At 36.8% G+C, this 26983-nt stretch overlaps 3 protein-coding genes across 4 annotated transcripts; 2 read left to right on the forward strand and 1 right to left on the reverse strand.

Annotated features, from left to right (window-relative positions):
• Window positions 1–46: 46 nt before the first annotated feature.
• Window positions 47–8759, reverse strand: LOC311300948 (sodium-coupled monocarboxylate transporter 1). The gene is made up of 15 exons (XM_084425642.1): window positions 8234–8759; window positions 7532–7597; window positions 7268–7319; window positions 6175–6242; window positions 5640–5794; window positions 5096–5236; window positions 4854–4983; window positions 4691–4779; window positions 2718–2830; window positions 2534–2601; window positions 2312–2398; window positions 1860–2050; window positions 1101–1210; window positions 919–1007; window positions 47–473 (listed from the first exon to the last, which is right to left on the reverse strand). Exons 1-15 carry the CDS (start codon window positions 8585–8587, stop codon window positions 354–356), a joined length of 1833 nt encoding a protein of 610 aa, XP_084281768.1. The 5' UTR covers window positions 8588–8759; the 3' UTR covers window positions 47–353.
• tshba (thyroid stimulating hormone subunit beta a) lies at window positions 8268–16589 on the forward strand. The gene is made up of 3 exons (XM_084425648.1): window positions 8268–8717; window positions 13198–13381; window positions 15500–16589. The coding sequence occupies exons 2-3, from the start codon at window positions 13223–13225 to the stop codon at window positions 15788–15790; spliced, it is 450 nt and encodes a 149-aa protein (XP_084281774.1). The 5' UTR covers window positions 8268–8717; window positions 13198–13222; the 3' UTR covers window positions 15791–16589.
• A 2198-nt stretch (window positions 16590–18787) lies between these two features.
• slc25a55a (solute carrier family 25 member 55a) lies at window positions 18788–26923 on the forward strand. Of its 2 annotated transcripts, none has more exons than XM_084425643.1 (10): window positions 18788–18895; window positions 20114–20232; window positions 20708–20833; window positions 21229–21284; window positions 23417–23507; window positions 23613–23731; window positions 24888–25080; window positions 25182–25336; window positions 25431–25506; window positions 25624–26923. In XM_084425643.1, exons 2-10 carry the CDS (start codon window positions 20216–20218, stop codon window positions 25781–25783), a joined length of 993 nt encoding a protein of 330 aa, XP_084281769.1. In that variant the 5' UTR covers window positions 18788–18895; window positions 20114–20215; the 3' UTR covers window positions 25784–26923. The 2 variants fall into 2 exon arrangements, with proteins under 2 accessions (XP_084281769.1, XP_084281770.1); XM_084425644.1 differs by lacking the exon at window positions 18788–18895 and adding an exon at window positions 19743–20013.
• The last annotated feature ends 60 nt before the right edge of the window (window positions 26924–26983 follow it).

The raw sequence follows: 26983 nt of genomic DNA on the forward strand, positions 1-26983 counted from the left end.
TGTGTGTGTGTGTGTGTGTGTGAATGATATTCAGTGAGTTTGACATGTAATCATTTGTCAAATTTTATTTAAAAACCATTCAGATTTAATACAAAACCTTTTACTAAATATAGCTGTGTAAATGATTAAAAACTTGATCATGAAAACCGTAGAATGTAATATAATATTACATATTTCATATAATGCAATATAAAGTAGCCCACTGGCACAAAAATAGATGCTTGCTATTAATTTCTTCCTTCTCTTATGGGAAAGTTTATAATAACTGAATTTATCATCATCACTTAGCAATTTCAACAGACAAAAATACAGTCATAATTTACTATTTACAATGTTTCTATATTATCTCACATCTAAAACTTTGTGATCTTCTCCTTGTGGTCTTTCTCTTTCAGTGCAATTTCATTGTCATAGAAAACTGGACTGTCCAGACCCTGGATGTGGTTTGGATCTTTCTCAATTAAGTCTGACACCTAGAAAGAAAGAAAAAATATGCAATGCATTTAATAAATGTCTTTTGCAAAGCAGCTTTACTAAAACTTCAGCAATGAAACAATCAGAACTGAACAGCTTAGCATCTAGAAAAATGTATATTTACTGCAGACATTTCTAAAACTTTTCATCTAAATATATATGTTTGCATTGCTACAATATTTTAACAATTGTAAATATTTCACGTACAGACGACAACGTTGTCAAAATGATCTCTGTTCACACGGATCCGTGAAAACAACTAAAAACGCTTTATTATGCTGCCAGGCCAGTAAATGTTGTTGTGTAAATGAACACCAAAACTCATAAAAAGTTTTCAGTTTTTAATTGAAAACTGTGTTGTGTAAACGGCCCCTAAATTATGATCTTTAATCCTGCTCAATATTTTTGGACTGTGTTTGTCACACTGGTAATAAAAGGTCTTACCTCTGAGTCTGAGTTTCTGCAGCCAAAGCAAATGAAATCTGACTTTCTGACAAAGAGCTCAGGTCGAGCTTTCTTCTGCTTACAGCCACCTGAAGTAAAAGGTTACGTTAGGTACTATCAGTTTAGGTTCAATCTTTGAGTGTTTGCCTCACCAACAGGCATATGAGAAAGTGTCATCTTACCTGAGATTGCACTAACGATTAGTCCTGTGATCATGGTCACCAGTATGCCCACAGGGCAGAAGTACAAGTAGGACAGAGAATACCAGTTGTCTGCCAAAGCTGGTCTTGGCCTTAAGGACAGCATGAGACATTTGTGTATGTGTTAGTTGTAAATGTGAGCGGTATAGATTTCATCAAAACAACAGCAGAAATAAATATATATTTTTAATTGAAGAAATTAATACTTTTATGTAGCAAGAATGCATTAAATGTTAGTGCAAATTAGTGATAGTAAAGATGTTTATAATGTTACAAAATATTTATATTTCAAATAAATACAGTTTTTTTTTAAATTATTATTCATCAAAGAATCTGAAAAAATGGCTTCCACAAAAACATTAGGCAGCACACCTGGTTTCAACATTGGTAATAATGATAATAATGTTTTTTTGAGCATCAAATTAGCATATTAGAATAATTTATGAAGGATCATGTGACACTGAAGACTGGAGTAATGATGCTGAAAATTCAGCTTTGATCACAGGAAAAAATTACATTCTAAAACATATTAAGAAAATGTAGTTTATATTGATATAAAATTTCACAGTATTACAGTTTTACTGTATTTTTGATCAAATTAATGCAGCCTTGGTGAGAATAAGAGACTTTCAGCAACATAAAAAATTAAAAAGCAAAAAAATCATACTAACTCTTAACTTTTTATTAGTTGTGCATGTGTGTGTGTGTGTGTGTGTGTGTGTGTGTGTGTATACTACTAACTGTGGAGTTGTGGTTTGTAGGACTGTGCTGAATGGTATCATAGTGGTGGTTTCATTCACGTCCTGTGCAATGCATCCTTCCACACTCAAAGGAAGGCGGAGGATCTTCTCAGGTAAAGGAGGATACAACTGAGCTCCAATTCCCACCCATAACGTTATAACCAGGCCGGAAATCAGACCAACTAAACCTCCCTGTTGGAAACAGTACATCATTAATTTGTATGAATTTTGTTTAGTGTTAAAAGTGCAAAAAGTACTTTTTTGTTTTTATGACAGTGGTCTTGACATTTATACCAAGAGCTATTGGTGTGGATGTAGCATGACAAACATTTTTGGTCACTGATGCTATAGAAATACCCACTTGCTGTGGGAAAAAAATTACTTAGAGCACCTTTAAGACATTTTGGTTATTTGTTTAAAAAAAAGTGACACCTGAAATATTTAAGTTCTTACAGTGGAGTTCGCACAGCGGAAGAACATGCCGAGCAAAAAAAGGCCCAAGAGAGGTCCACTGATCATACCAAATATGGACAGAGCTGCCTGTGGAGGAAGGGATTCACAGCATGTCATTACAGTCTGTTATCAGCAGAGGGTGAGACAGTGAAAAAGTCAATGCAGGGACATTGTTGGAGTATTACATTAAAATTTGCTTTGTGTACACAATAGTAATACAACCTGCAGTATATTGCCCATCAAAGATGCGATACCAGCCATTCCAATGCATACACCTCCATAGAATACACCTAGTGATGAACAGTACACCGTTACACATCAACATGCACGTCTATCCATCATCCCCTGCTTCACTCTGAACTAAAGCATGCAGCTGTCAGTGTATACAGCTGTCACTGAAACTCACTCATGCCCATGTTGATCCAGGACTGCTGTCTCTCTGTCAGCCAGGGAAATGCTGGTTTCAGAAAGTCCGCCACTGTGACAGCCACCAGAGCGTTGATACTCGATGACACCGTACTGTTGAAACACAACACAAAAGCTAACTAATGGTGTCTGATGTGTGACCTGATCTCAACAAGATTCACATTGTGTTCCATCAAGCCTTAAAAACCAGGATCCCATGCTTTTTCTCAGCTAAATCCTAATGTCCTTATTTATTTTAAGTACACCCTGATATTTCATGTTATGTTTTAAACTTTAAATAAATATAATAAAAATATTGAAATATTATTAATATGATAATATATGTTTAGTATAGTATTACAACTATAATTGGAAAAAACTGTCAATAATAAAAAATTATAATCACTAGAACATTTGTAATGTATTTAAATATATATTAAATGTTAATGTAAAAATGTATTAAAAAAATCTAAATACTAAATCATAATTCATGTATATATTTGTGTGTATACAGTGTATATATATATATATATATATATATATATATATATATACAGTGGTGGTCAAAATTGATGGCACCCCTGATAAATATGATAAAAAATGGCTGTAAAATATAAATCTGCATTGTTTATCCTTTTGATCTTTCCTTCAAAAAATTCGCAAAAATCTAACCTTTCATTGAAGTAAAAGAATTGAAATTGGGGGGTAAATCACATTATGAAATAAATGTTTTTCTCCAAAACACGCTGGCCATAATTGTTGGCACCCCTAGAATTTTTTATGAGAAAAATATCTCTGAAGTATATTCCCATTAATATTTACCTTTTTTAGCACACCAGGATGACTAGGAACGTGAAATTGTCCAGCTATGACTTCTTGTTTCACAGGAATTTAAATATGAGGAAACACAAAGGCCAAATTCCCTTAATCATCCATCACAATGAGTAAAACCAAAGAATATAGTTCTGATGCGTAGCAAAAGATTGTTGAGCTTCACCCAATAGAAAGTGGCTGTAAGAAAATATCTAAAGAATTGAAAATCCCCATTTTGACCATCAGGGCAATAATTAAGAAGTTACGAATCTGCCTGGAAGAGGACGTGTGTCTATATTGTATTAATGCACGGTGAGGATGAAAGTTTGAGTGGCCAAAGACTCTTCAATAATCACAGATGGAGAATTGCAGAGATTACTTGAGTCTTGGGGGCCAGAAAGCCTAAAAAAAAATTTATCAAACAACCCCTACATCCCCACATGTTGTTTGGGAGGGTTTCAAGAAAAATCCTCCTCGCTCCTCCAAAAATAAACTCCAGCATATTCAGGTGTTCTCCAAACTCATCAGGCATTATAGAAGAAAACTCAGATCTGTTATCTTGGCAAAAGGAGGTTGCAAAAAGTATTTAATAACAGGGTGCCAACAATTATGGCCAGCGTGTTTTGGAGAAAAACATTTATTTCATAATGTGATTTACCCCCCAATTTCAATTCTTTTACTTCAATGAAAGGTTAGATTTTTGTGCATTTTTTGAATGAAAGATCAAAAGGATAAACAATGCAGATTTATTTTTTACAGCCATTTTTTATCATATTTATCAGGGGTGCCATCAATTTTGACCACCACTGTATATATAGCACATTAACATTTAGTGTAGATTGAAATAGAATACAATATAGTATGAATATTTATTTTATGTGTATATATATATACACACATACATACATATATATATATATATATATATATATATATATATATATATATATATATATATATATAAAAATGAATTTTTATTATTTTCTAATCTAGTAATATAAAATATATAGGCTAGTTAATTTGTTTTGGGGTTTTTTTTTTTTTTTTTTTTTTTTTTGGTTTTAGGTTGTTCCCCAATCACAATGACCTTGTTTCAGGTTAGAAAACTTTCCCAAAATGATCAGGATGGACTTATCTGACAGATATTTATTGGTTGTTCACCTTAATGTTCCACTGTAAGCTGCAGCCACAAACAAGCCCGGCAGTCCTGGGAAATCAGCTAGTATGTCCATCACCAGATAAGGAAGGAGCTGGAAAACATTTTATTTGGTCAGATTAATTGTAAGCATTGTGAGTAAAAAAATTAAGAGGTCACTTGTATTACCTGGTCTGAAGCCCCTACATCTTTATTGGTGAAAGGATCACAGTCTTTATATATGGAGTACATGGTGAGACCAGAGAGCATGGCCAAACTCACTGTGACCCATAAACCAACCATATTCACATACAGAGATCTGTGTGGGCAAATATTGACAGGACACCAGTGTTTACATTGAACATAATGCAGTATTAGCTGTAGGAGCATGAGTGAAGTCTAATAATATCATGTCTTGAGTGAATACTCACAGCTTGGCATGAGTTACTGTCCGACAGGAAATGTAGCGCTGCACCTGTGATTGGTTGATTGAGTACATCGACGCCCACATCAGACTCCCGCCAACAACGATTGTCCAAAAACTATGACGCCTCAAAGGATCAGGATCAAAACTGGAGAAACATTTGAGAGGTAAGTCTATCTCTGTCTCTTTCTTTACACCTACCTTCTAACTATACACCACCATTCAAAAGTTTGGGGTTGTAAGTTTTGTAATGTTTTTGAAAAAAGTATCTATCTAGTAATTAATTTAATAATGATCTTTACAACGGAACTGAATCAACACTGAACTGACTTCAGCTGAACAACAGACAAAATGCATTATTTTCCTATTATCACTATAAAGCTGCTTTGAAACAATCTGTATTCTATAAAGCGCTATATAAGTAAAGGTGACTTGACTTTTGACCAATTTAATGCATTCTTGAACCTGAATAAAAGTATATATATACATATATACTGTATATATTTTTTTAATCAGTATGTGATCTAGTTTTCTAGTCCAGATTTCTTTACCTGAATGTTTCCAAACGTCCTCCATAGTAGCTGTCATTCCAGATCCTCCCGAGTCCCCCCTGCAGCACAGCCCCCCGAGCGATGACCGCCACAAACCCACCCAACATGATGATCATCTGGAACACATCTGTCCATATCACTGCCTTCAGCCCTCCCTGTTAACAAAAGCATATCCGCGTGAAAATCAACAAATTGCACCATAGTTTAGATGAGCACCTGAAGACCAAGAACAACATATAAAAATCAGTAACGTTGGTGATTTCGAGTTGCACTCTTTAAAAAAGAGGTGGTTTTCATAGCAATGACCAATTCCAGTGAACAATTTTTCTTACTGCAAAGAACATTTAATAATCTAAAGAGCATTTCTTCACTATAAAGAACCTTTTCTTCATGGAACCATCGATACCAGTCTATCGATTGGAAGTTAATGCAAAACTAGTCAATGAGCCAGGGGTGAATGGGACATTATCTGCTCTTGTCCTTTTCTGCAATCGCAAACAGAAAAATTGTGATTAAACTGAATGATGTTACTGACCAGGGTGCAGTAGATGATGCAGACAGCCCCTGTCGCCACTAGCACTCCCCACAGATCCAGACCTGTGACTGCAACACAAGAGCTTATTTATAGACATTAATGTGTTTGTGGCCCTGTTTACACCTGGTATTAAGATGCGTTTAAATACAGGTGTAAACAGGGTCTAAAACGTTTCGAGCTTGTCCACTTTCGACCACTTCCAGTAGTCGAAAACACATTCGACCAGATTGCTTTCATATGCCCTGTTTACACCTGGTATTAAGATGCGTTTTGGTCGATCGGATCTCCAGTAGACGAGGGAGACACATTACCGTTCACACCTGGTGTTTAAATCCGTCTCTTTTGTCCACTTTCAACCACTTGCATGGTCTTTTTTTCAGATCTTTTGATCTAATGGATGAAATAAGCTCACACAATTTACTTATGAATGTAAATTGTGTGACTAAAAAACACTGAGAGCAGCAGTTTTAGTTCTTGCTCTGATAGCCACAACACCAGCCGAACGATGTGAATGTGTGTTAGAAATCAGGAATGGTGAGAGAACATTGTGCTTGGTTTGTTTTCGTCTTCAAACCCAACTTGGGTAAATAGTGTGAGCTTATTTTGTCCATTAGATCGAAAGATATGAGAAAACCCATACATTTACCCGCCCATAGACCCTCCATTTGAAGAAATCAGGACAGAAGTGGTTGAAAGTGGACAAAAGAGACAGATTTAAACATCAGGTGTAAACAGGAATGTGTCTCCCTCGTCTACTGGAGATCCGATCGACCAAAACGCATCTCAATACCTAGTGTAAACAGGGCCTATGGCTGTTTTATCTTTGTCTTTAAACTATTTCATCAATGAATGATAGTTGGTAATGTATTGCTGTATTGGGGAATTTTTTTTAAATTGTACATAAAAGCTAAATAACAATTTTTGTAATTGTAAAAGTTTCTATATTTGAAGAATCACCCTTATGCATTTCTGTGCAAGCATTGTCTGGTTTAATATACATGTGTGAAGTCATGGGGAGGCATTACTATTTCTTCTAGCAGGCTTTGTTAAATGGTTTTTGACATTAATAAATGAAAGATAGTTCTTTACTTACTCTGATTAAGTGCAAGTGCAGGGGCATAGATAACCATGCCTGTGTATAAAGCCTATGAGAGATAACACCACCCATTAGATGATTGAACAAATCTGTTTTACCTAAAATTCGTTAATATATTCAACATTTATGACTCTATGACGTGGGAAATGCATATACACAACAGACATTGTTTTTCCAAAGTGATTCAGGATGACACAATCACTCGTCAGATGCATGTTTGGTTAGGTATAAAGTCATGCAAGAAGCTAAAATCCAACTTACGGTTTGAGCAATATACATGCTGGTCCCAATCACTCGGATGAGCTTGTTGAAACGCATTTCCAAGTACTGCAAAAACAAGTGACCAATTCAATTAATTATTAGCAAGCGAAACAACAAATTTACATTATATCATTTACATCATTACACAAAAGTCAGATTGTACGATGAACTATTACATACTGTTTTTCTCAGATTAACATCATTGTTGTTTTAAAGGTTAATCGTAAGATTCGTGTGCTGATACTGTAACTTATCGGTGACAAGTCACATCACCCGAACCCTTTTAGTTTTGCTGTTTTCGAAGTACACTCAATGAATATATTCTAACACTAAATATATAATTTTTTCGGTTTAATTTTGATATATTTGATATATATTTTTTTTTTCATTTTAATTACTCTTTTTCATATAGACAGTGACCAGCTTCTGCACTTTGGATTATACAATAAAGCACTTCTGACTATGAAGTTGTCAAATCCAGTACAATGTCAGAGGTGATAAATCTGTTTGTCAATAATCTATCCTGACATTGTCTTTTTCCTTTTAATCCTCTCTCTCTCTCTCTCTCTCTCTCTCTCTCGTCCTCATTGCATTTCCATCTATTGATTCTTCATCAAACACAGGCACAAATGAGTGTGTTTCCAGTCTGTCTCTGTTCTCTGTCCTCATGCAAACCCCTTGTGCCCAGTGTCGCCCTCTTACCTCGTATGTGCTGGTGATGCCCAGGCGGTAAAACAGAGGCACGAAGATTTCAGCGCTGATGATGGACATGATGGCATAAGAGAAGACAAAGAGCCAGAACGGTGTGCCGTACATGTACGCCTCTGCAGGGGTGCCAATAACAGTGATCCCTGACATGAAACTAGCCGTTAGGGACAAAGCCACAGGCACTGCGGTCATCTGACGGCCACCCAGTAGAAAGTCTTCACTGCTGGTCTCCTTGCGTCCACGGATGGCTTGGAACAACCCGATGCCCGCAGCAAAAAGGATCAAGCCGGCGAACACCACATAGTCCCAAACTGAGAACGTCGCAACTGGACCTCCAGTGCCCGGCATGATTTGGAAAGTGCTCTTTGAGAGACCCTAAAAAGTTATATACCCGGTGTCACGCCGGTTAGAAGTGATGTTCAGCTGGAAATTCCTTCCGAAGCTTTTGCCAACAGGAGGACGAAACCAAGTAGCTCCGGTCAGTGCCAATGACTGATAAGAATTCAAGTCTTCTGCAATCTTGGACCAGCAACAAAAAAACTTGGGTTAATGATCCCTCAAGGCCAGAAGATATATCAAGTTACATTGTAAAAGGAAGTGAATGTTTTTTATTTTTTTATCCCTAATCTTGCAGAAACAGTTTAGTCAAATTAACAGGAATTAAGGAGGATGCCTTGTGCTGACTTAAACCTCACTTAGTCAGTCAACTTGTAGTTGATAAGGTAACAAGGTAAACCAAAAAAGAACTTGACTCTTAAGATAATTTTTTAACAAGATCAGATGACTTCCAGAATATGACTAACATACCACTTCATTTTGAGCCCATAGCAGGTCATGTCAAACTCCTCAGTTCCTGGTACTGTTTTGAGGTTTACTTGAAATAAGACTTTTGTTTTTAGCTTAAAAAGTTTCCTTTCGGTCGTGTTGAATCATTATCTGTCGACGGTTCCAGGTAAATCAGAAACCATGAGCAGCTTTCCAATCAGCTACAGCTTGACAGAAACAATACACGCGATAAGATGAAGCAATTATTAACCACATATGAAACCAGGGTTCTTGGTTGATATGAGCAAGCAAAAGAGCTGTAAAATCTCAGATAGACATTCAGTTGCACAGGTGTACTGTAAACGTGAACCTTACAATTCACACCAGTAAAACAACATAAGTAATGGTGCTGTGACGGTTGAGGAAGTTAATCTGTGACACTGTCAAAACATCTTGATGTTGTGATGCTGTTATAGGTTCTCCAAGCTGCAAAACCATTTTTAATGGCATTCTTTCTCCTATTTGAGTGCTGACGATACGCGTCAGTCAGGAAAGAACTGCGCACTAACTGTGCATGCATTTACTTTTCCATTTTCAATATTGTGAACACAAGATAAGGCCTGCAAGATTTATACAATGAGAGCTTGGTAAATTGACTTAACTGACAGTGTGTATCTTTATTAAAGATCAGGTGTGTGACGATCTGCCAAGCGAGATGACTTAATGAAGCCCATTTGTTGCCATGTTTTGTTACAATACAGCTTGATTTGTGTACATAACCCACATAGGATATATTTCAACACTGAGTATCTTAGGAACCCCAAAAAAGTGTAAAATGAATCCTGTAATTATTGTGGAAAAGTGACCATTTATAAGGTATGTGTTTATGCCAAAGAAGCTATATATCATACATTGGCAACACTGATACTGGATCAGACCCAAAAAGCTACTGTGTAAAATCCCAAATGAGATCTCCCTATATCTAAATTGTTTCTCCTATACTGCGAAAGCAGATGTTGATTCTCAGTTAAGTGACGTCTCCTGCTTCTAAGATTTTTTGCTTATGCTGTTCATGAGATTAAATGAGATCTCAACAATGTCTCTTGGGCTTCAAAGTTGCAAACAAAGGTCAGAGATTTTAATATTAAATAATAGCTTAAAATAGCTTCCAAGACCAAAATTAATTTTAAGAATAAAATAAATAAATAAATAAAAATACGTTGTATACTATGGGCCCTATCTTGCACCCAGCGCAATTGACTTTGTTAACCGACGCACGTATCATTCATATTTTGCACCCGACGCACAGCTGACTTTTCCCTCCACAGACGCACGTCGGTAAATTAGGGAATGAACTCGCGCTCCCGGGGGCAGATCAGCGAAAAGAGGAGGAGTATTCCGGCGCAAACGTTCCCTGGTGCTATTTTGCAATTTCCAGAAAACAATTCCGCCACAGACCAGGAAAAACCTAGTCTAAAGTCAGTGGCGCGTTCAGATGCTATTTTAAGGGCACATGCTTAGCCATACTGTACCGTGTGCACAACGCGCATACACTTTGCTTCTCTCATCTATACACAGACGCAGCAGTTGCCATTTGCTCAAACCATACATAATTACAAGGAAAAATATTCCACATGAGGGAAATCATTGTGGTTACCATGAAGATGTGAAAAAATAGGTATAAATCTAGCTTACACATTTACCTAAATTATAATACGCCTGTTTAACCGAAGCTTATTTGGGTGGATTTCTCCCATCCCCAATGTCACTTCTGTCTTTTACAGCCCTGGTGAGAACGTCGGTCTCCTCGGCTGTTAACCGCTCCTGGCGTGCACCTGGCAAATCCGCCGTTATAATAGCAATCTGCCATGGGACAAACGCGCCTGCTCTTAAAGGGAATTTCATGTTACGCCCAAACCACACCTATGAGTAATGAAGCTCATTCAGACCAAGCCATTTTAGATTTGCGTCGGGCGCAAGAGTCATTTATCCCACCGGTATAATAGCAACAGCGCCCGAGATCCGCCCACAAAGTTACTTGGGTTTCTCGTTTGATACTTGCGTTTCAGATCGTTAAAATAGGGCCCTTTGTGTCCATTTATGTATTTGTTTTGTTTATTTTGCAAGTCATTTTAGAAGAAACATCTGAGACTTACAGTAAATTGATATTTAAATGTAACACAGATGTAGGGGTATTGACATGCAGTGTGAATATTTAGTAGGCCCTTAACAGTGACCATACAGCATGTAAGTGATTTGATTAGAAAAGAGTCATTTTTATGCATGCTGCTCAGTATGATGGAGATGAAAGAGACAGAGAGAGATCAGGTTCTGTGTCTGTATAAGAGCAGCAGCCTTTCAACACAAGCAGGTTTAACCAGATCCTCCAGGTAAGTGGTCCTTTTGATTTACTATAACACTGCTGTTTGGCAGCCAAAATGTAGGAAAGACACATGAAAAGATAGCAATGAGATTCTGTATGAATTTTTTGAGTTATAGTCCAAAAAGTGACCTTCTCTTGGCTGACTCTTTTTCATCATATGGACAATTTTTTCTCGTTGCAAAACAATGCTGTTCCAGGCAAGTAGGCAATGGAAGTCATTTTTTGAATTCCATAATGGTGTCTTTTTTTCTAAACATGCATTAGTCCAGGGGTTCTCAACTCAAGGTCAACTTTCATGCATTGCTCCAACCCTAAACACACCTAAACAAGCTAATCAAGATCTTCAGACTTACTAGAAAGCTACAGGCAGCAGGTGAGTTGGATGTTGGAGCTAAACTCTGCAGGAAAGTTCAGGAAAGACCACGAGTGCCAGAGTTGAGAACCCCTGCAAATTAAGGTTAAGAGTAGATCAAGTTCAAAACGGCTCTCCAAGCTCTGTGTTTTTTCCATTCATCGGTGCTCGTCCTTGCAGTCGTGCTGCGCCTCACATTTTTACTGCATAAACGTAAAATTTTTACGTTTACATATTCTGTGTGAATGACCCTTTACGTTTTTTCCGCTGTCAGTGGAGCTACGAAATCATAGAAAAGAAGCCATAGAAGCCTATTTCCACCACATATGAAAAAAAAAATGCTTTGTAAAAATCATAATTATGACATAAAAAGTCAAAATTATGACATGCTAAGTAATATTTATAAGATGAAAAGTCAAAATTATGACTAAAAAAGTCTTAAATATGATTATGACACACTATGCTGAAATTATGACATGCTAATAGTTATGACATACAAAAAATTATGACATAAGCCATTGACAGTCATTGAGATAAGAGGTCGAAATTATGACTTTCTATATCATAACTATGACTTTTTGTTATAATTTCTTCTTTTTATCTCATAATTATGACTTTTTAATGTCAAAAATGACTTTTTGATTTCAAAATTTAAACTTAATGTCATGATTTCTACTTTTTTATCAGAATTTGACTTTTCATCCCAAATTGTGACTTATGTCATAATTTTGGCTTTTCATCTAATATAATTTCTTCTTTTTATGTCATAATTATACAAAAGCATGATTTTTTTTCTTATGTGGTGGAAATAGGCTTCCATGAAATCATGATTAGAGTTAACCTACTGTGCCCTTCAAGTGGAGATAGAAATATTATAATTACGAGTTCTGAGCGCACGAATGACCGAACATAGTCGAAATTTACGGGAGGAAAACGTAAAATTCTAGATGATATATGAGTTGCAAAGTTGTGATGTTGGAAGGAACGTGTTGATTTGAAAGACAGATAATAAATATGCATAATCTATATAGAGATCAGTGGGCAAGCGTGTAGCGAATGATGTTAATCACTCAACTTTCACAGTTTGCATCACATTTAGTTGTGATACCATGTAAAAAAATAACTGATAGAAATTTTGATCATTTTGAATTCAGATGTGGATATTTGGGTTAATTGTTTGCAAAATATTTCGACATGTCGTAATAACTGCCAGACTCCGAGATAAGAGTTTCCCAGCTGCACTTAAAGGCAGCAAAACAAAACCCTGGAAACCACCCACAAGCCACAGTGGCAACTTGTGCAATCATGTGCTATCACCACTCACATTTCACAATAAATGCCAAATCCAGTTTAAGATGACTTTTAAATCATGTTGCCTTGTTTACTATGTCTATATTTGTGATTTTTAGAGTAAATTTTTCATTATATTCACTGTCGTTCTCCTTATACCACTAACAGACATCCTGATACCCTGCCAGCTATAATGTCTCCTCTGTATGTGGTTGGCATGCTGGGACTTTTGATGAAGATATCAGCGCCTATGTGTGCCCCCACTGAGTACACCATTTACATCGAGAGACAGGAGTGTAATTACTGTGTGGCTGTCAACACCACCATCTGCATGGGCTTCTGTTTCTCCAGGGTAAGTGTGAGGACAGAAAGTGAGGAGGGTTTTGTAGAGAGCTGGATCCAAGGAGAGACGCTCCAGCATGCAGTGTGACAAGCTGATTTTAACAAATGATAAGATGATATCTGTCACTCACATCCATGCCAAACCTGTGACTTTCTTTCTTCTGTGGAACACAAACGGGATTTTTCCATTCCATTTCATTTCATTTTGTGTTCCACAGAATAACAAAGATCATAATCTCTTTAAAGTAAATGTTCATTTTTGACATCTATTGTTCCACGAAGAACTTTTAAAGTGTTAGTTCACCCAAAAATTAACCTTCTGTCATTAATTACCTGCATATTCTGTGTAGATGGCACTATTGTTCAGTACAGTACTAGCTGGCTAGCCTTTTTGCCTGTGTTTTAGGTTGATGTTGTTTGGATGAAGAAAGAGAGGAAACACTGTACCTTTTCCAGAAAGTATTGACGATAGTGATGGCAGTGCATCAGAAAATAAGGCGAAAGGAAGAAGTTGGAGATCAAGGAGGATAAAAGCAGTGAGGGTGATAACAGAGATAAAGAATATAAATCATAGATTGTTGTGGAAGTCAGGCATTTGAGTACATTATCCTATGCCAGTTTGGAAGATGTGATCCATACAACCAGAGGTCAGGGAAGACGCCACTGCCTATTGGCCTCACTACAGTGATACGTAGTGATGCTCCAAAAATAGGTCAAAATCCAGTCATACACTGAAAACGAAGAGTCTTGTGGATTTTCACTTGTGCAACAATTGGTTTGGAATTCCAAGAAAGAAACAATGTTAAAGATTCGTTTGATGTAAAAAAAAAAAAAAAACTAAGACATGGTTTTACTACTTTGAAACCAGTGAAGTTTCATCTGAATTTGTGTCAAGTTTTTCACATGTGAGTTCCAAATGACATATACTAGCACAATGGAATGTTAATAAAGCCTTTTGATGTTTTTTGAAACACTAAGACCTTTCCACTACTTTTAAGACAGTGTGTGACGTTCCAGAAAATTTGCCAAAACCCTAATAGGACAAAGTCAAATGACGGTGTGGTGAACAAATGAGTCTTACTGAAGAGATGAGTCTGAGGTCAGGACCCCATTAGAATGCCTTGTAGCTTGTAGCTAACGTGAGCTGTTTTAGTGTTATTATGTGGAAGCTTTATGTAGAATGCTAAATCCCGCTGCTATATGCAAGGTAAGATTAAATTAAATTGTATATTGTATATGTAAATTGTATATATTCTATAGCTAATATTTAAAATCTCAAGTTGCGTCAATAGCAGAGGAGAAAGAAAAAAACACTACTGTTATTGTGTCACGAAATGTAGTTTTAAGAGTTTCTCAGTCGAGAATGTAGTTGTTTGAAGCTCAAATATGTTGTTTATTTATAAAAATAAAATAAAAAACACTAACAACGAGAAATGTTTAATTTCACAATCTATAGCTTCGGTTAAATACTAGTATATGAAACATATAAGTTAAAATACATTAATGACTCGTTATAACGTAGTACAAACGTCTTCTATAATAAAGTGATTTTGTATGATTTGTAACCAGGCACTAAAGCGATTACCCATAAAACGTGCTTTGAACCAATCGGATTGCTTGGGTCCTAAGCTTGGACTCATCTCTTCAGTATGATTCATTTGTTCACCACAACGGCACCGTAAAAAAGGTCAAAGGTCAGATTTTGGAAAATGATTTTTAGCCTTAAATGTAATATAAAGTAATTTATGTTTTTCTAGCTGTGATTTCATAATTAGCCCCAAAAATTGTAAAATGTTCAAAGGGTTTAAATGTCCTTTACACTAAGAAAAACAAGGAATCATTCACTAAAAGTAGGGCTGCACGATTAATTCGAAATGAAACCGCAGGCGATTTGGCAAAGGCTGCGATTATTTTATGCGCAGCTTGTCAGTGAAGTACGGCTCTGTGATCAGTAGTAGATGCTGTTCCATCTGAAAGCCAGAGGGCGCTCTCATGCAGACAATACAAATATGCCGCAGAAGTACGATAACACACATCATTCCAGGAAATCCCTTCCCTCAAATGTTTTCTGAAACGATTTAGTGGCAATTTGGCTAAATATGCATCTCTACGTACATTCGTCCTATAGGACAGTAATGTGAAGGAGTTGGTGGGTCCTCGTTTCCTGGTTCAGAGGGGCTGCACCTATCAGGAAGTCGAGTACCGGACGGCCATCTTGCCTGGCTGTCCTTCATATGCAGATCCTCACTTCACCTATCCAGCGGCACTTAGTTGCCACTGCAGCACCTGTAACACCCACAGTGATGAATGTGCCCACAAAATCAGCAGCGCAGCGAGGAAATGCTCCAAACCTGTCCGTCATCTGTACCCCGACCCTGAGGAGAACTACATCCAGCCATACTGGGAACAGTACGAGTAATGTTTGATAAACTAAATGAAATTAAAACAAAGTGTGTGTGTTGTAGCAGTTGACTGGGGGCAATTGTTTGTTAGATAATCACTGAGTAAACCTTATGTCACCAAGTTACCTAACTCATTATGTTTGCTGTATTTTATATCAAGCATCTGATGTCTTTAATGAGGCCAAAAGTGGTTAAAAAAAAAGGTGTGGTTTAATGGGGTTCAAATACTTATGCTTTTATGGATAATAGACCTTCTGCGAACTTTAATGACGCTTTAGTGTTTGATCGGCAGTGTCTCTATAAAAAATTTAGAGGAAAAATCCTTCCATAAAAATGTGTTTTACCACTATTGCTAGTGTATATGGTTTAACAATGGGTGTTTATGAAATTATTCATCCAGGTGGTTGTAAGGACAGTGGCTTGAACCATTTTATGTTTTGGCAAATTGTTGACTAATTCATATGAATTTCTACAATCTCTTTTGTATGTTTTTCTACGATCTGCTTAGGTTTAGGGGTGAACCATCATGCTTACTTTTTCTAAAAAAAAAAAAACTCACATTTCCATTCAAATCACATAATACAAATTCATACAAAGTTGCTGCCTCTTAAAATATAGTTACAAAAAACGACTCCCAAACATTCTGCCATTAGTCATCAAACAGATAGTCCCACCTTAAAAGCATCCCATTGTCTGAACCGATGTTGCTTTGCTTAGAGAACCATTTGAATACTGATTCTGAGACTGTGCCACTTGGTAAAACATTGTGTTGCCTAAATGTTTTTCATTAAAAGACCTGCTTTGTATTGAACCACCAAACAGTGTCATTGACTTTTAATTGTCCGAGAGGTAGCCGGTGTGTTTGTGTGTAGTAAATGAGCAATCATTGCTAGATAATGCACATTTAGAGAGGCAAATAGCTGTGGGTTATTTATATTACGAACTCAGAGGATGGTTAACCCAAGTCTGCATTCATTCTAGTCCTTTTGTTTCTGTCTTTATAGGCCATATTGTATTTTATGGGTACTTGTAACCAGCCGTTACTATGTTTTTCTTTTATGGCTGTCACGCAATAATATATCTTTCTTTTTTTACGTGTCAGAAAATAAGGGCTACAGGGGAGGGTTGGGAAAGAATTGCCTAGAGGTGGATCAAGGACTGACACCATGGTTACATGCCTGGGGTTCATAACAGGACAACAAATTAAATATGTCATGCTCAGTCAGTCTCCTAACAACCAGTACAAACATAACCTACTCCTCTTTTGAAACAAATGAAAGGTGCTACATGTTCTATGAGTAAAAATACAGTATGTCCTTTTGTTCCCGTCCAAATATGTTATATTGATGTGTATTACACAGTAGCATAATGTGAAGTTGTTCTTCATCTTTCAGCTGTTATTTCATTATTTCTCCTTGCTAATTTCTCTTTAATGTTCATTCACATGTAGAGACGTGATCCCACTGTGATCCCCTTTATATTATTCAAGGATTCCTGTCGGCTTGGTCACAATCTGGCCAATCAAATTAGAATGGCGCAGATGCTTTCTTGACAATAGCGCATGAGTCTGTGTTGTGATAGTCCAATGCCCTGATATAATAATACATCAAACAATAAAGCTGGTGGAATCTGGCTGCTCAGCAGTCTTTTACAGGGTTGGTGGGACTAGAATACCTTCCCCATGTGTTCAGTGTCCAGTGGAATTTTTTTCTGCCACATTCCTCCTGCTAAAACTGGCTAGACTTGAAACATAAACCAAAGGTTGAGAAGCCAATGGCTGAATTTCAGTGGGGTTGTTGTTGCTGAACTATAGTATAGTCTATAAGATACATTCCAGTCGTGTCTTTGATGTTTATCATGACCTAAAAACGTTTAGACATCATTCAGGTCTCAACAAGTCAGAAGCTTAAAAAAAAAAAGTGTTTGAAAAAGAGAGTCTAAAAAAAAAGAGGAGCAGCATGACAGAAAAATACAGCCGTGCAATATAATAAAACAACGTTTGCTTTGTGTATCTAAATTAGATCAAGATTAGACTTAGACTTTTAAAATTAGACTTTTCAAAAGCATTGTGAGCCAAGTTTATCGTAGAGAGTAGAGACCATTGCTGGCAATGGTTCTTGATCTACTTAGGCTTACGATGCTTTTGGGAAACGCAGCCCTGATCAATAGCCGTGGATCACATGCTATGAGTCAATGAGCTAAATAAAGCTGGTACTGTGACTGATAACCACCAGCTGCATGCCTGGTCATTTTAATATAACACCTGCAACTTCATTGTGTGTTCTTTTAAGCAAATCGGACAACTGTTTGCTTAATTTATAACTGTATTTCAACCTCAGCCAGAGAAACAAAGATTAACATGGTCTTTCTGGAGTTTCACTTAATCTCATTGAGAAGAAGTGCCGTTAGATTAGTAACTTCCAGGTATTTGCCTTCATCATGATCTGTAGAAAGAGGGTGGCGAAGTTCTACATCTCTTAATCACAGTTAGGCTATACTTAGACCAAACAAGTATACACTTTGCCTCATGACACAGTTTATAAAAAACAGGGTTTCCGGTGAAAAAATAGAGGCTTTTTTTGCAAGTTGGCCTTTATACAATGTTTACACAAGCATTCTAATGTTAATCAGGGCAATCAAGAGAATTAGCTTACTAGTGTCTGTGAGAGTAGTTTCTGTGATTGCTGTAGAACACAGCTACTCTGGAAAACAAAATGTACAACAATTTGTTTATGTTTTTGTTATTTGTAATGTTTTCATGTTTATTCATGCTGACGATAGATAGATATTATTCGTATAGTTTTTAGCACAGACAACTATTATTCTGTAAACGTCATTGAACTAAAACACCCGTAGCTTTCCATACGGCTGGTGTAAGTTGACACCAACGCACCCCCTCGGCTTTGACTCATAGGAGGAGGTCCTTAGAAGTGAGTGACGAATGAATGTGGGTATGCAAATACATGAGGCATGATTGGACAAGTACATTTACACCCGGCTCAAATGGCCCGCCTCCTATTTTAAAGCTGAAAGGAATTTTCCATTGAACCACTCATTCAAATTTCTTCGCTGTGGAAGGTTCTGGTACCGAAACTCATTTAAATATTTGAACGATTTCAGAGGTGAGTGTTTATTTAGGAAAAAGCCTAAACTAGCTTTATGTTCTACTAGAGTAACACAGAAGTTACAATTTAACGTAGTAGATATATAAATGTTATGCGCCGACCAAACGTTTATTAGTAATATTATCAAGTCATTGGACTCATATTTGCAGTGGTGGAGGTGTGTTCTCGTAAGTGTTTGACTTATTTAAACCGGCTTTAGTGTGTTTGCCAACTAACCTGCAGTTTCGACTGTTAACGTTAGTTGAAACCGGGTAATTCATTCATTTCCGCTTTTCTCGAAATTTCCTTAGCTAACCGCCGCGTAGTTTTGAATTTTCCGCTTTTTATAAAAATGCATTGCATTAGATACTTCATTGTCTTGTTATTACTGTATTTGTCTATCTTAAATGCTACAGCCACAAAAATACATATATTTTAAGAATAGGGAACTGCATGTGTTGTAAATTAACGAAGACATGCAGAGTCTTCAGTTTCTGTGCAAGCCTGAAGCAAAAGCTGTGTGTTAGAGGAATGTCACTGAAGCATGTCAGGTCTTGAGTAATCATGTTAAATCCTTGTGAAGTGAATATGAATCCTTCTTTTGGATCGACCCTTTTCGAACCAGTTCACACAACTAGTTTTAATGAGTTGTTCACGATTTCTGAAGCAGTCCGAGCGTTCATCGAGTCAATAACAAATTCCATTATTTAAAAATTAAAACGTTATAAACTGTGTATATATATATGGCTTTATTATAACGTTATAGAACATTTAATCTGCGAGATGTTGGGGACAACGTGATGGCGTAATTACGTCAGGACGTAAAAGAATTGCCCTCTCTTTGAAATTGTTCATTCGCGGAAATGAGTCGGATTTCCCATTGACTACTGATATCTCTACTCAGCAGAGCAGAGATCCAATAACACGACACAAAGGCAAAGCCAAACCCTGACGGAACTGAACACATGCGTACAGGGCAGGCGTGCTTGTGTACATGCGCGCGCACCCTCACACACACACACACACACTAGCCGGAAGTGAGTGAGTCCGTGTCATTTGACCTTTGTCGGTCAGTGTTTTGGTCAGTGGATTAAAGCGTCATGCGATGCGTAGGAAGAGCTTAATGACAGTGAGGTGTAAGTTATTTTTTCCGGTTGTAGAGTACGTGCAGACAGGCTTATATACGGTATCGTTATATCAGTCAGTTAACAGTCGTCTCTGTGTCTTTACTTCCAGGTCTCCGCACTCGTGGTCTGTACTTCCTTCCTTGCTTCCTTCCTTCACTGATCACTGCAAGAAGCTCTCATCAAACTCTCAATCTTTATCTGAAACTTCATTATGTCTCAGCAGATCAGGTACAGGAGCATATTATTCATTTATACACATTTTTAACGTTTTGTTTAACAAAGTAAATGGTTGTTCTGGGTGATTTCTTCTGTTGAATGTTTATTTGATGTTAATGAATTGACAAACACCACCTTGAATTTATTGAATTGCCTTTAGTTAAATATTTTATAAACATAGAAAGTGTGTGTATATATTCATTAATCGATAAGTTCATTAATATCAAAAGGATATATAAATGTGTTTCTGTGTGAATTTGATAAAAGACCCCTTGAATTCACTTATTTTTAAGTGTTTTTTAGGAATTTTGTGAAGCACTTTAGTTGTATATTTTAATTTAAAATATTTGTGTGTGTGTATATATATATATATATATATATATATATATATATATATATATATATATATATATATATATATATAATATATATAAATAATCTTGGGCATGCTTTCATTCTCACCTCTTTTTGTTTGTTTTTCCTCTAGCCTCCCTGCCAAGCTGATTAATGGTGGTATTGCTGGCATTGTTGGGGTCACTTGCGTGTTTCCCATTGATTTGGTTAAGACCAGACTTCAGAACCAGAGACCAGGCCAGCAAGTCTACAAGAGCATGTAAGAGCCTGCCACTTTTTTTTCTTTAAACCTCTCAATGCTTCGAAAATTCTGTTACTTTTCCATTTCAATTCACAAACACCATTTTAGTGATGTTATAATGTACTCCTGGCTGTGCGTCAGACCCCTTACTTTGATTTGATAAGCTGCCTTGCATTGGTAGCTAATCCTAGTGGAATGTGATGCGTGGGCAGGCGTTAGTTGCCGCCTGACATGATGGTTTGGCCGCTATGGTCAGTGCAAAGCCTTATAAGGATTAAAGCCAGACAGTGTCCCATGCATGATGCAAACACATACATAGTGAACCGAGAGCACATGGCTTTTGTTGTTAATAAAGGTTCATTTGTGGAAATCGGTAGACTGGTCCATGTTAAAACATCTTGTTTGTCTTTCAGGATTGACTGCCTCATCAAAACAGTGCGATCTGAGGGATACTTTGGCATGTATAGAGGTAAGATTCACTCATTTATTTATTTATAAGGGCTTGTAAATATATAGTATCCCTTTTTTAGATTAGTATAGTTTTTTTAATGGCATGATGGGTACACCTGAATAGACTTGAGGAATCCAGTCCATATGACTTTGGATAATGAATTAGAATTGGTTGGCTGGTGATAGTAAACTCAAACTCAGACATTTTTTGTAATTGGTTGCACTTATAGCAATATTTAAGCATTTTCCCAACGTCTGTACAGTCTTTAAAAAAATAAAAAAATCAAAGAGTTGAACTAAAAATCAATACTTTAGAGTATACTTTGGTTGGTAAAATGGACGCACTATCAACCTAGAGTATTACATATACCTTACTTTTAACCCCCTGATGCATGGTGTCCACTATAGTGGCATTTTAACCATTCAGGGTGTGATATTACATCCAAACCACAATGGGGTGATTTATTTTAACCCTTAGCCATAATTCTACATGACTTGTCCATATTCATGACCACGTGTATTAAACATACTCATGATAGTGGTGATGCACCAAGTACATTTGAAATATTTACCATAATCTTTTCATTCTCTTTCAAAATGCAGATTTTATTTTAAATTCAAGAAAGTTGTTTGTATAAATAAATAATTTAGGAATGATTAGATGCTGTTTTAAAGTCTTAAGACATGTGATTTTAATATTTAATGCATCAGAGGGTTAATTTTAAATGAAGCAAATCAAACATGTAATTATTACAATTGGTCTTTTGGCTTCAGTTATTGACCAATATAAGTTTCCTTGAAGAGTGTTATCTGTAGAGTTTGGGGGAGATTGGAGTCGGTGTTTTGTGCCGGGTCTCCATTTCTGTGAGGAATGCTGTTGTTTGCATCTGTGTTTTTCATGTTACAGACATGGGTCCCCGCTGGCATAGTGAAGGCTAGCCGATAAGGCGCAGCCACGCTGGAGGCAAATCATTTATCATGGTTCTTACCCACTCTGCTCTATTACAATTAGGCACCAATATTTTTGTTGTTGTTTTTATTTATAGTTAATTGTTGAATCATTTTGATATTTACTTTTTTGCTTCTTGTTTCTTTGTAGATTTCTTTTTTTCTTCACTTTTTTTCTTCACTGTCCTTGCTCTTGTCTCATTCAGTACTAACCCATCTTGCCATGTTCTGTTAACATCTAGAATGTTTTGTTGGATATTATCGTCACTTATGCTCTTTATCTGCTCTCTTTTTTTTTTTTTTTAAGATCAGTCTGATCATGTGAACAACTGTTTCTTTTAAACAGTTGTATCTTAAAACAACATGGTCCTAGTTAGGGCTGGGCAGTATGAACAAATACTTGCATCACTGTAAATGTATTTATCACAATTATTTTGGCCTGAATTCAAGTAAAAACATTTTTTATATATTACCGAAAACGGGGCTTTATTACATGATTATGTAATATAGTGAGTCGAATATGTTATAAATGAATGTTACTTAATCTTATTTTCCTTTCTTTTATATGAATTGTTTTCTTTATTTAAACTTAATGCCAGACTTATGCATGTGTGAATTTATCAACGCAGTGTATTATGAATATAATTGTCTGCAACATTTTAAGCTGTTGTAAAATGGCTGTGACTTCACATCAGTTGATTTACTTGATTAATGCTACAGTTAGCACATGCAACACGTCAAAACTACACATCAACAAAGCTGTCTTCATTGGAAGCGGTTTGTTTGCAGCTTTAACGGCATAGTGAAATCTCACATTTCTACCGTTGCACTGAATATACCGTCATACTGCACAACCCTAATGTCAGTCTCTTTCTGGAATGTGCCTGCATTCTTTTCTCACTATATTGAAAATTCTATCCTATATTTCTAATATCCTCTGTTTGTTTATATAGTGTTTTTTTTTTCTTTTTTTTCACATTATGTAAAATCCCCCTCCATCATCATCTCACAGTTTTCTAATAAGCTTTGCTTATATTCTTAGTCTGTTAGTGGCATTTTTACTTATCATCTGCTTAAATGTTACTTGATAAGGTCATGTTGTAGATGTATCTCTGGTTTGATGGTGGTGGGGAATGTGTGTTTGCTGATCTGTGATCAGTTGTGGTGTGGTTTTCATTAACCCTCTGTTTGTTTGTCTTTTAGGTGCCGCAGTTAATCTTACACTGGTCACTCCTGAGAAGGCCATAAAACTGGCAGCCAATGACTTCTTCCGGCACCACCTCTCCAAAGACGGGTATGTTTGCTACTGCTACACTTGGTGTTATTCAATATCTGTTTTACCTAACAATTACAATTTAACATCTGTGCTGTTATATAACCATTGCCTTGTTTGTTACAGGAGAGGGCTGACTGTATTTAAAGAGATGTTGGCTGGATGTGCTGCTGGCATGTGCCAGGTTGTCATCACTACTCCAATGGAGATGCTGAAAATTCAACTACAGGATGCTGGGAGACTAGGTAGGTTTTCCTTTTTGTGCTTATTGGAGCGGTGAAATCTAGTAGGGCTGCTCGATTATGGCAAACAATAATAATCATGATTATTTTGGTCAACATTGAAATCACGATTATTGGTGTGCAATATTGTGAAATGAGACTTTGATCATAAGTAATTTTAAATTGCGAAATTTCACAATTATCGATACTTCAGCATAAACTAATACTAGGTTAACTAATGTAAGAAAAAGATCCTCATAATAATTGCACAAGACAAGTAAACTGTCAGCAATACAATAAAAACAAAGAAACTGATTACAAACAAAATGGAAAATACAACAGAGCTAAATTTTGAATGAACAAAATAAACAGTGTTAAGTTTTTCAGGAATATGTACAAACAGTGGTATTCAGATAATATATTTAAAAAAATACAACACTTCATATAACATTGCATATAGTCATACTGTACACATTAAATATAGATTTATCCTTATTAAATCCTTAAGTTATTCAGTCAAGATCAGTGAGTGATTTCCTGCCATTTGTTGTTTATCTTTAATGGCAGGCTGCAGCGGGTTTATTAGGCTGCTGTCACTTTAAGAGCTAATGCACAGAATCCAATATACTGTTACACACACGTTTTCTTTCTTAACTGTGTACGTTTACTTAAGACACAACTCACTGTTTACATGAATACTCTCCAAAAAGGCATTTTGACTTGTCAAAATGCCCATTTGCTGATCCGCATTCGCGTCCACACACAGAAAACCACCTGGGGAACAGTCTCTCTTTTGTGGCTTAATGCCCTTTTAATAACAGTTTAATGTCAAACATGTCCTGCAGTTTAGCAACAGTAGACACCAGCATTTTACAACACTCACTTATTTGGCTGGTCAAGCTTGGGCTTTTAGGGAGGAACGAAAGCGCACTGCTGTTAAGGAAAGGAAGGTACGCTGGACTGAATGTGGCAGTGGCACAATAATCGTTTTACTTTGATTATCTTGTTTTCATAATCGTTAAAATCGAAAATCAATTACGATCAATTGTACAGCCCTAAAATCTAGTATATGCAGTACTTTATTCTGATGCTGACGGAGTTTATTTAGCAATAATGATCAACATTATCCCTTATTGTAATTATTACTCACTTGGAGCAACTTTTCTGATCGTCTTTACAGCCGCACAGCAGAGAAAACCAGGCATCATCCCTCCCAATAGACTGGCCACCACAAACGCGGTGCTGAGTCGCTCCTACAATGCGATACCCAGCACCTCACACCGGGCCATATCTGCCACCCAGATCGCAAGAGAGTTACTGCACACTCAAGGCATTCAGGGGCTCTACAAAGGCCTTGGAGCAACTCTATTGAGGTAATGCATTGTAAAATCTTTACTGTGACTGTCAAATGTAAACATTCACAATAATGAGAACATAAATGCAACTTTTTGTTTTCTCTTTTTCTCCAATTTAGAGACGTACCTTTCTCGATCATTTACTTCCCACTCTTTGCAAATTTGAACAAGTTGGGTAAGCCCTCCTCTGAAGCTGCGGCACCATTTTATTGGTCGTTCATCTCTGGATGTGTCGCGGGCTCCACAGCTGCTGTTGCTGTTAACCCATGTGATGGTAAGCTTCTTTTTTTTGTCCTCTTAAGCCCCATCTCATTTGTGCACTTTTAAGTGGAAATGCAGATGCTCACCTCGTCTTTTGTTTTTAACAGTGGTTAAGACCAGACTGCAGTCGCTGAACAAAGGAGCCAATGAGGAAACCTACAGTGGCATAATTGACTGTTTCAGGTGACGCATTAGTCCCATTACTTGTTTTAAATGTTACAATTTAACTGATATGTAATTCTGGAATGTGAGTATATCATCTACTGTGTGTGACCTTTGCTTGTTTCTTTGTTCCTACAGCAAGATCTTCAGGCGAGAAGGGCCGTCTGCATTCCTGAAGGGTGCGGGTTGCAGGGCTCTAGTCATCGCACCGCTGTTCGGCATCGTGCAGGTCATGTACTTCATCGGCGTGGGAGAGTTTATCATGAGCCAGTCCCCCCTAAAGCTAATCTCTGACTGAACAGACACAAATACCTCTGAGTCGACCAAGACTGTGGCAGCTACACAACCAACTGTACATTTACAAGAAAAGATAAACATTAATCAAGATGGTGAAGTTGTCGAGAGAACGACAACTTCTACTCTGGTTAAGTTCCTGTGAGTTTATCCAGCCTTACCGCACTTCCTCTATGGTTTACAGGCTTCTTTGATGGGCTGTAGCCAACATTTTGCACTTGTTGGTAAGGATATGTCTGGAGGAGAGCGCTTATGATGTGCTTACATTTTCTAGAAGCATATGTGAAGTTTCCCCTCAATGAGGAAGACTGGTGTTGCTGTAATGACACTAATGTTTTTGTTGACTTTTTTCCACCCCCTCCCATCTATTCACTTCGTACAATTCTTTTTGCATTAATACTTGCTTTGTCTCTGTCTTTTTTCCAACTCAAAATTCATTTATTTCTGTTTCTGTCACCAGTGTCTAAACAATTGGGTTACTTAATGTTTTTGAAGCCTTCAGCTTCAGCCTTGTAACTCTAAATTGTTAATAATTTTAGGGAATGTCATTGGCTTTTATTCTGCTGATGCACATGCCCTCCATCTTAAACCATTTTGGTTTTTGAACCAATTTGGGGAAAGTATGTGAGGTGCAGTCTAAAGTTCTGGATTATCTTGATGGTTTTCTATAACAGACCAACATTTGATGCATATCGTATTTATGCAATATTTAGCAATTTTGTAGACATGCATTTTATTGCATTTACTTCCGTTACATGGACCAGCACATGTTGCAACTGTAGCTTCCTGAGATTTCTAATCTCAAAGCATAGGTCATTATTTTCAGGTCATGTGTTTGCAAAAGTTTGTCCATTGTATTCATTCAAGGCAAAGTTTGAGGGACCCAGCCTTGAGCAAAAGACAATATTTAAGTGCTATGATGTTTTGACTACAGTATTAACATCTACAGACAATGACACTTCAGTGCAGCATGTATTCATTTCTGTTCAATGGAAATGGGTTTTATTCAACATTGCAAAAATAAAAAAGCAAATGTATACTTGTGAGCTCTGTTTTAATGTTGTTCAGGGTTTATTGACCTGTGACCATATTTTCTCATTTCAAAGCCATTTACATGCAACACAATGCTATAAAAGAGTAAAAACTACTTGAAGTCGAGGAAGTACAAACTCAAAATGCATATTACTGGAACTGCAAACACATT

The sequence above is a fragment of the Rutilus rutilus genome (genome assembly GCF_951802725.1).
Source record: "Rutilus rutilus genome assembly, chromosome: 12".
Taxonomy (NCBI): Eukaryota; Metazoa; Chordata; class Actinopteri; order Cypriniformes; family Leuciscidae; genus Rutilus; species Rutilus rutilus.

What these genes read in the sequence shown, in the direction of transcription:
- tshba (XM_084425648.1), top strand. Translation starts at nt 13,223, where the DNA reads ATGTCTCCTCTGTATGTGGTTGGCATGCTGGGACTTTTGATGAAGATA. An exon ending in TGGGCTTCTGTTTCTCCAGG is followed by an intron (nt 13,382 to 15,499) that starts GTAAGTGTGAGG and finishes TTCGTCCTATAG; the next exon opens with GACAGTAATGTGAAGGAGTT.
- LOC311300948 (XM_084425642.1), bottom strand. Translation starts at nt 8,587, where the DNA reads ATGCCGGGCACTGGAGGTCCAGTTGCGACGTTCTCAGTTTGGGACTAT. An exon ending in GGACGTTTGGAAACATTCAG is followed by an intron (nt 5,237 to 5,639) that starts GTAAAGAAATCT and finishes ATGTTTCTCCAG; the next exon opens with TTTTGATCCTGATCCTTTGA. An exon ending in GCAGAAACTCAGACTCAGAG is followed by an intron (nt 474 to 918) that starts GTAAGACCTTTT and finishes CTTTCTTTCTAG; the next exon opens with GTGTCAGACTTAATTGAGAA.
- slc25a55a (XM_084425643.1), top strand. An exon ending in CACCACCTCTCCAAAGACGG is followed by an intron (nt 23,508 to 23,612) that starts GTATGTTTGCTA and finishes TGTTTGTTACAG; the next exon opens with GAGAGGGCTGACTGTATTTA. An exon ending in ACAGGATGCTGGGAGACTAG is followed by an intron (nt 23,732 to 24,887) that starts GTAGGTTTTCCT and finishes TCGTCTTTACAG; the next exon opens with CCGCACAGCAGAGAAAACCA.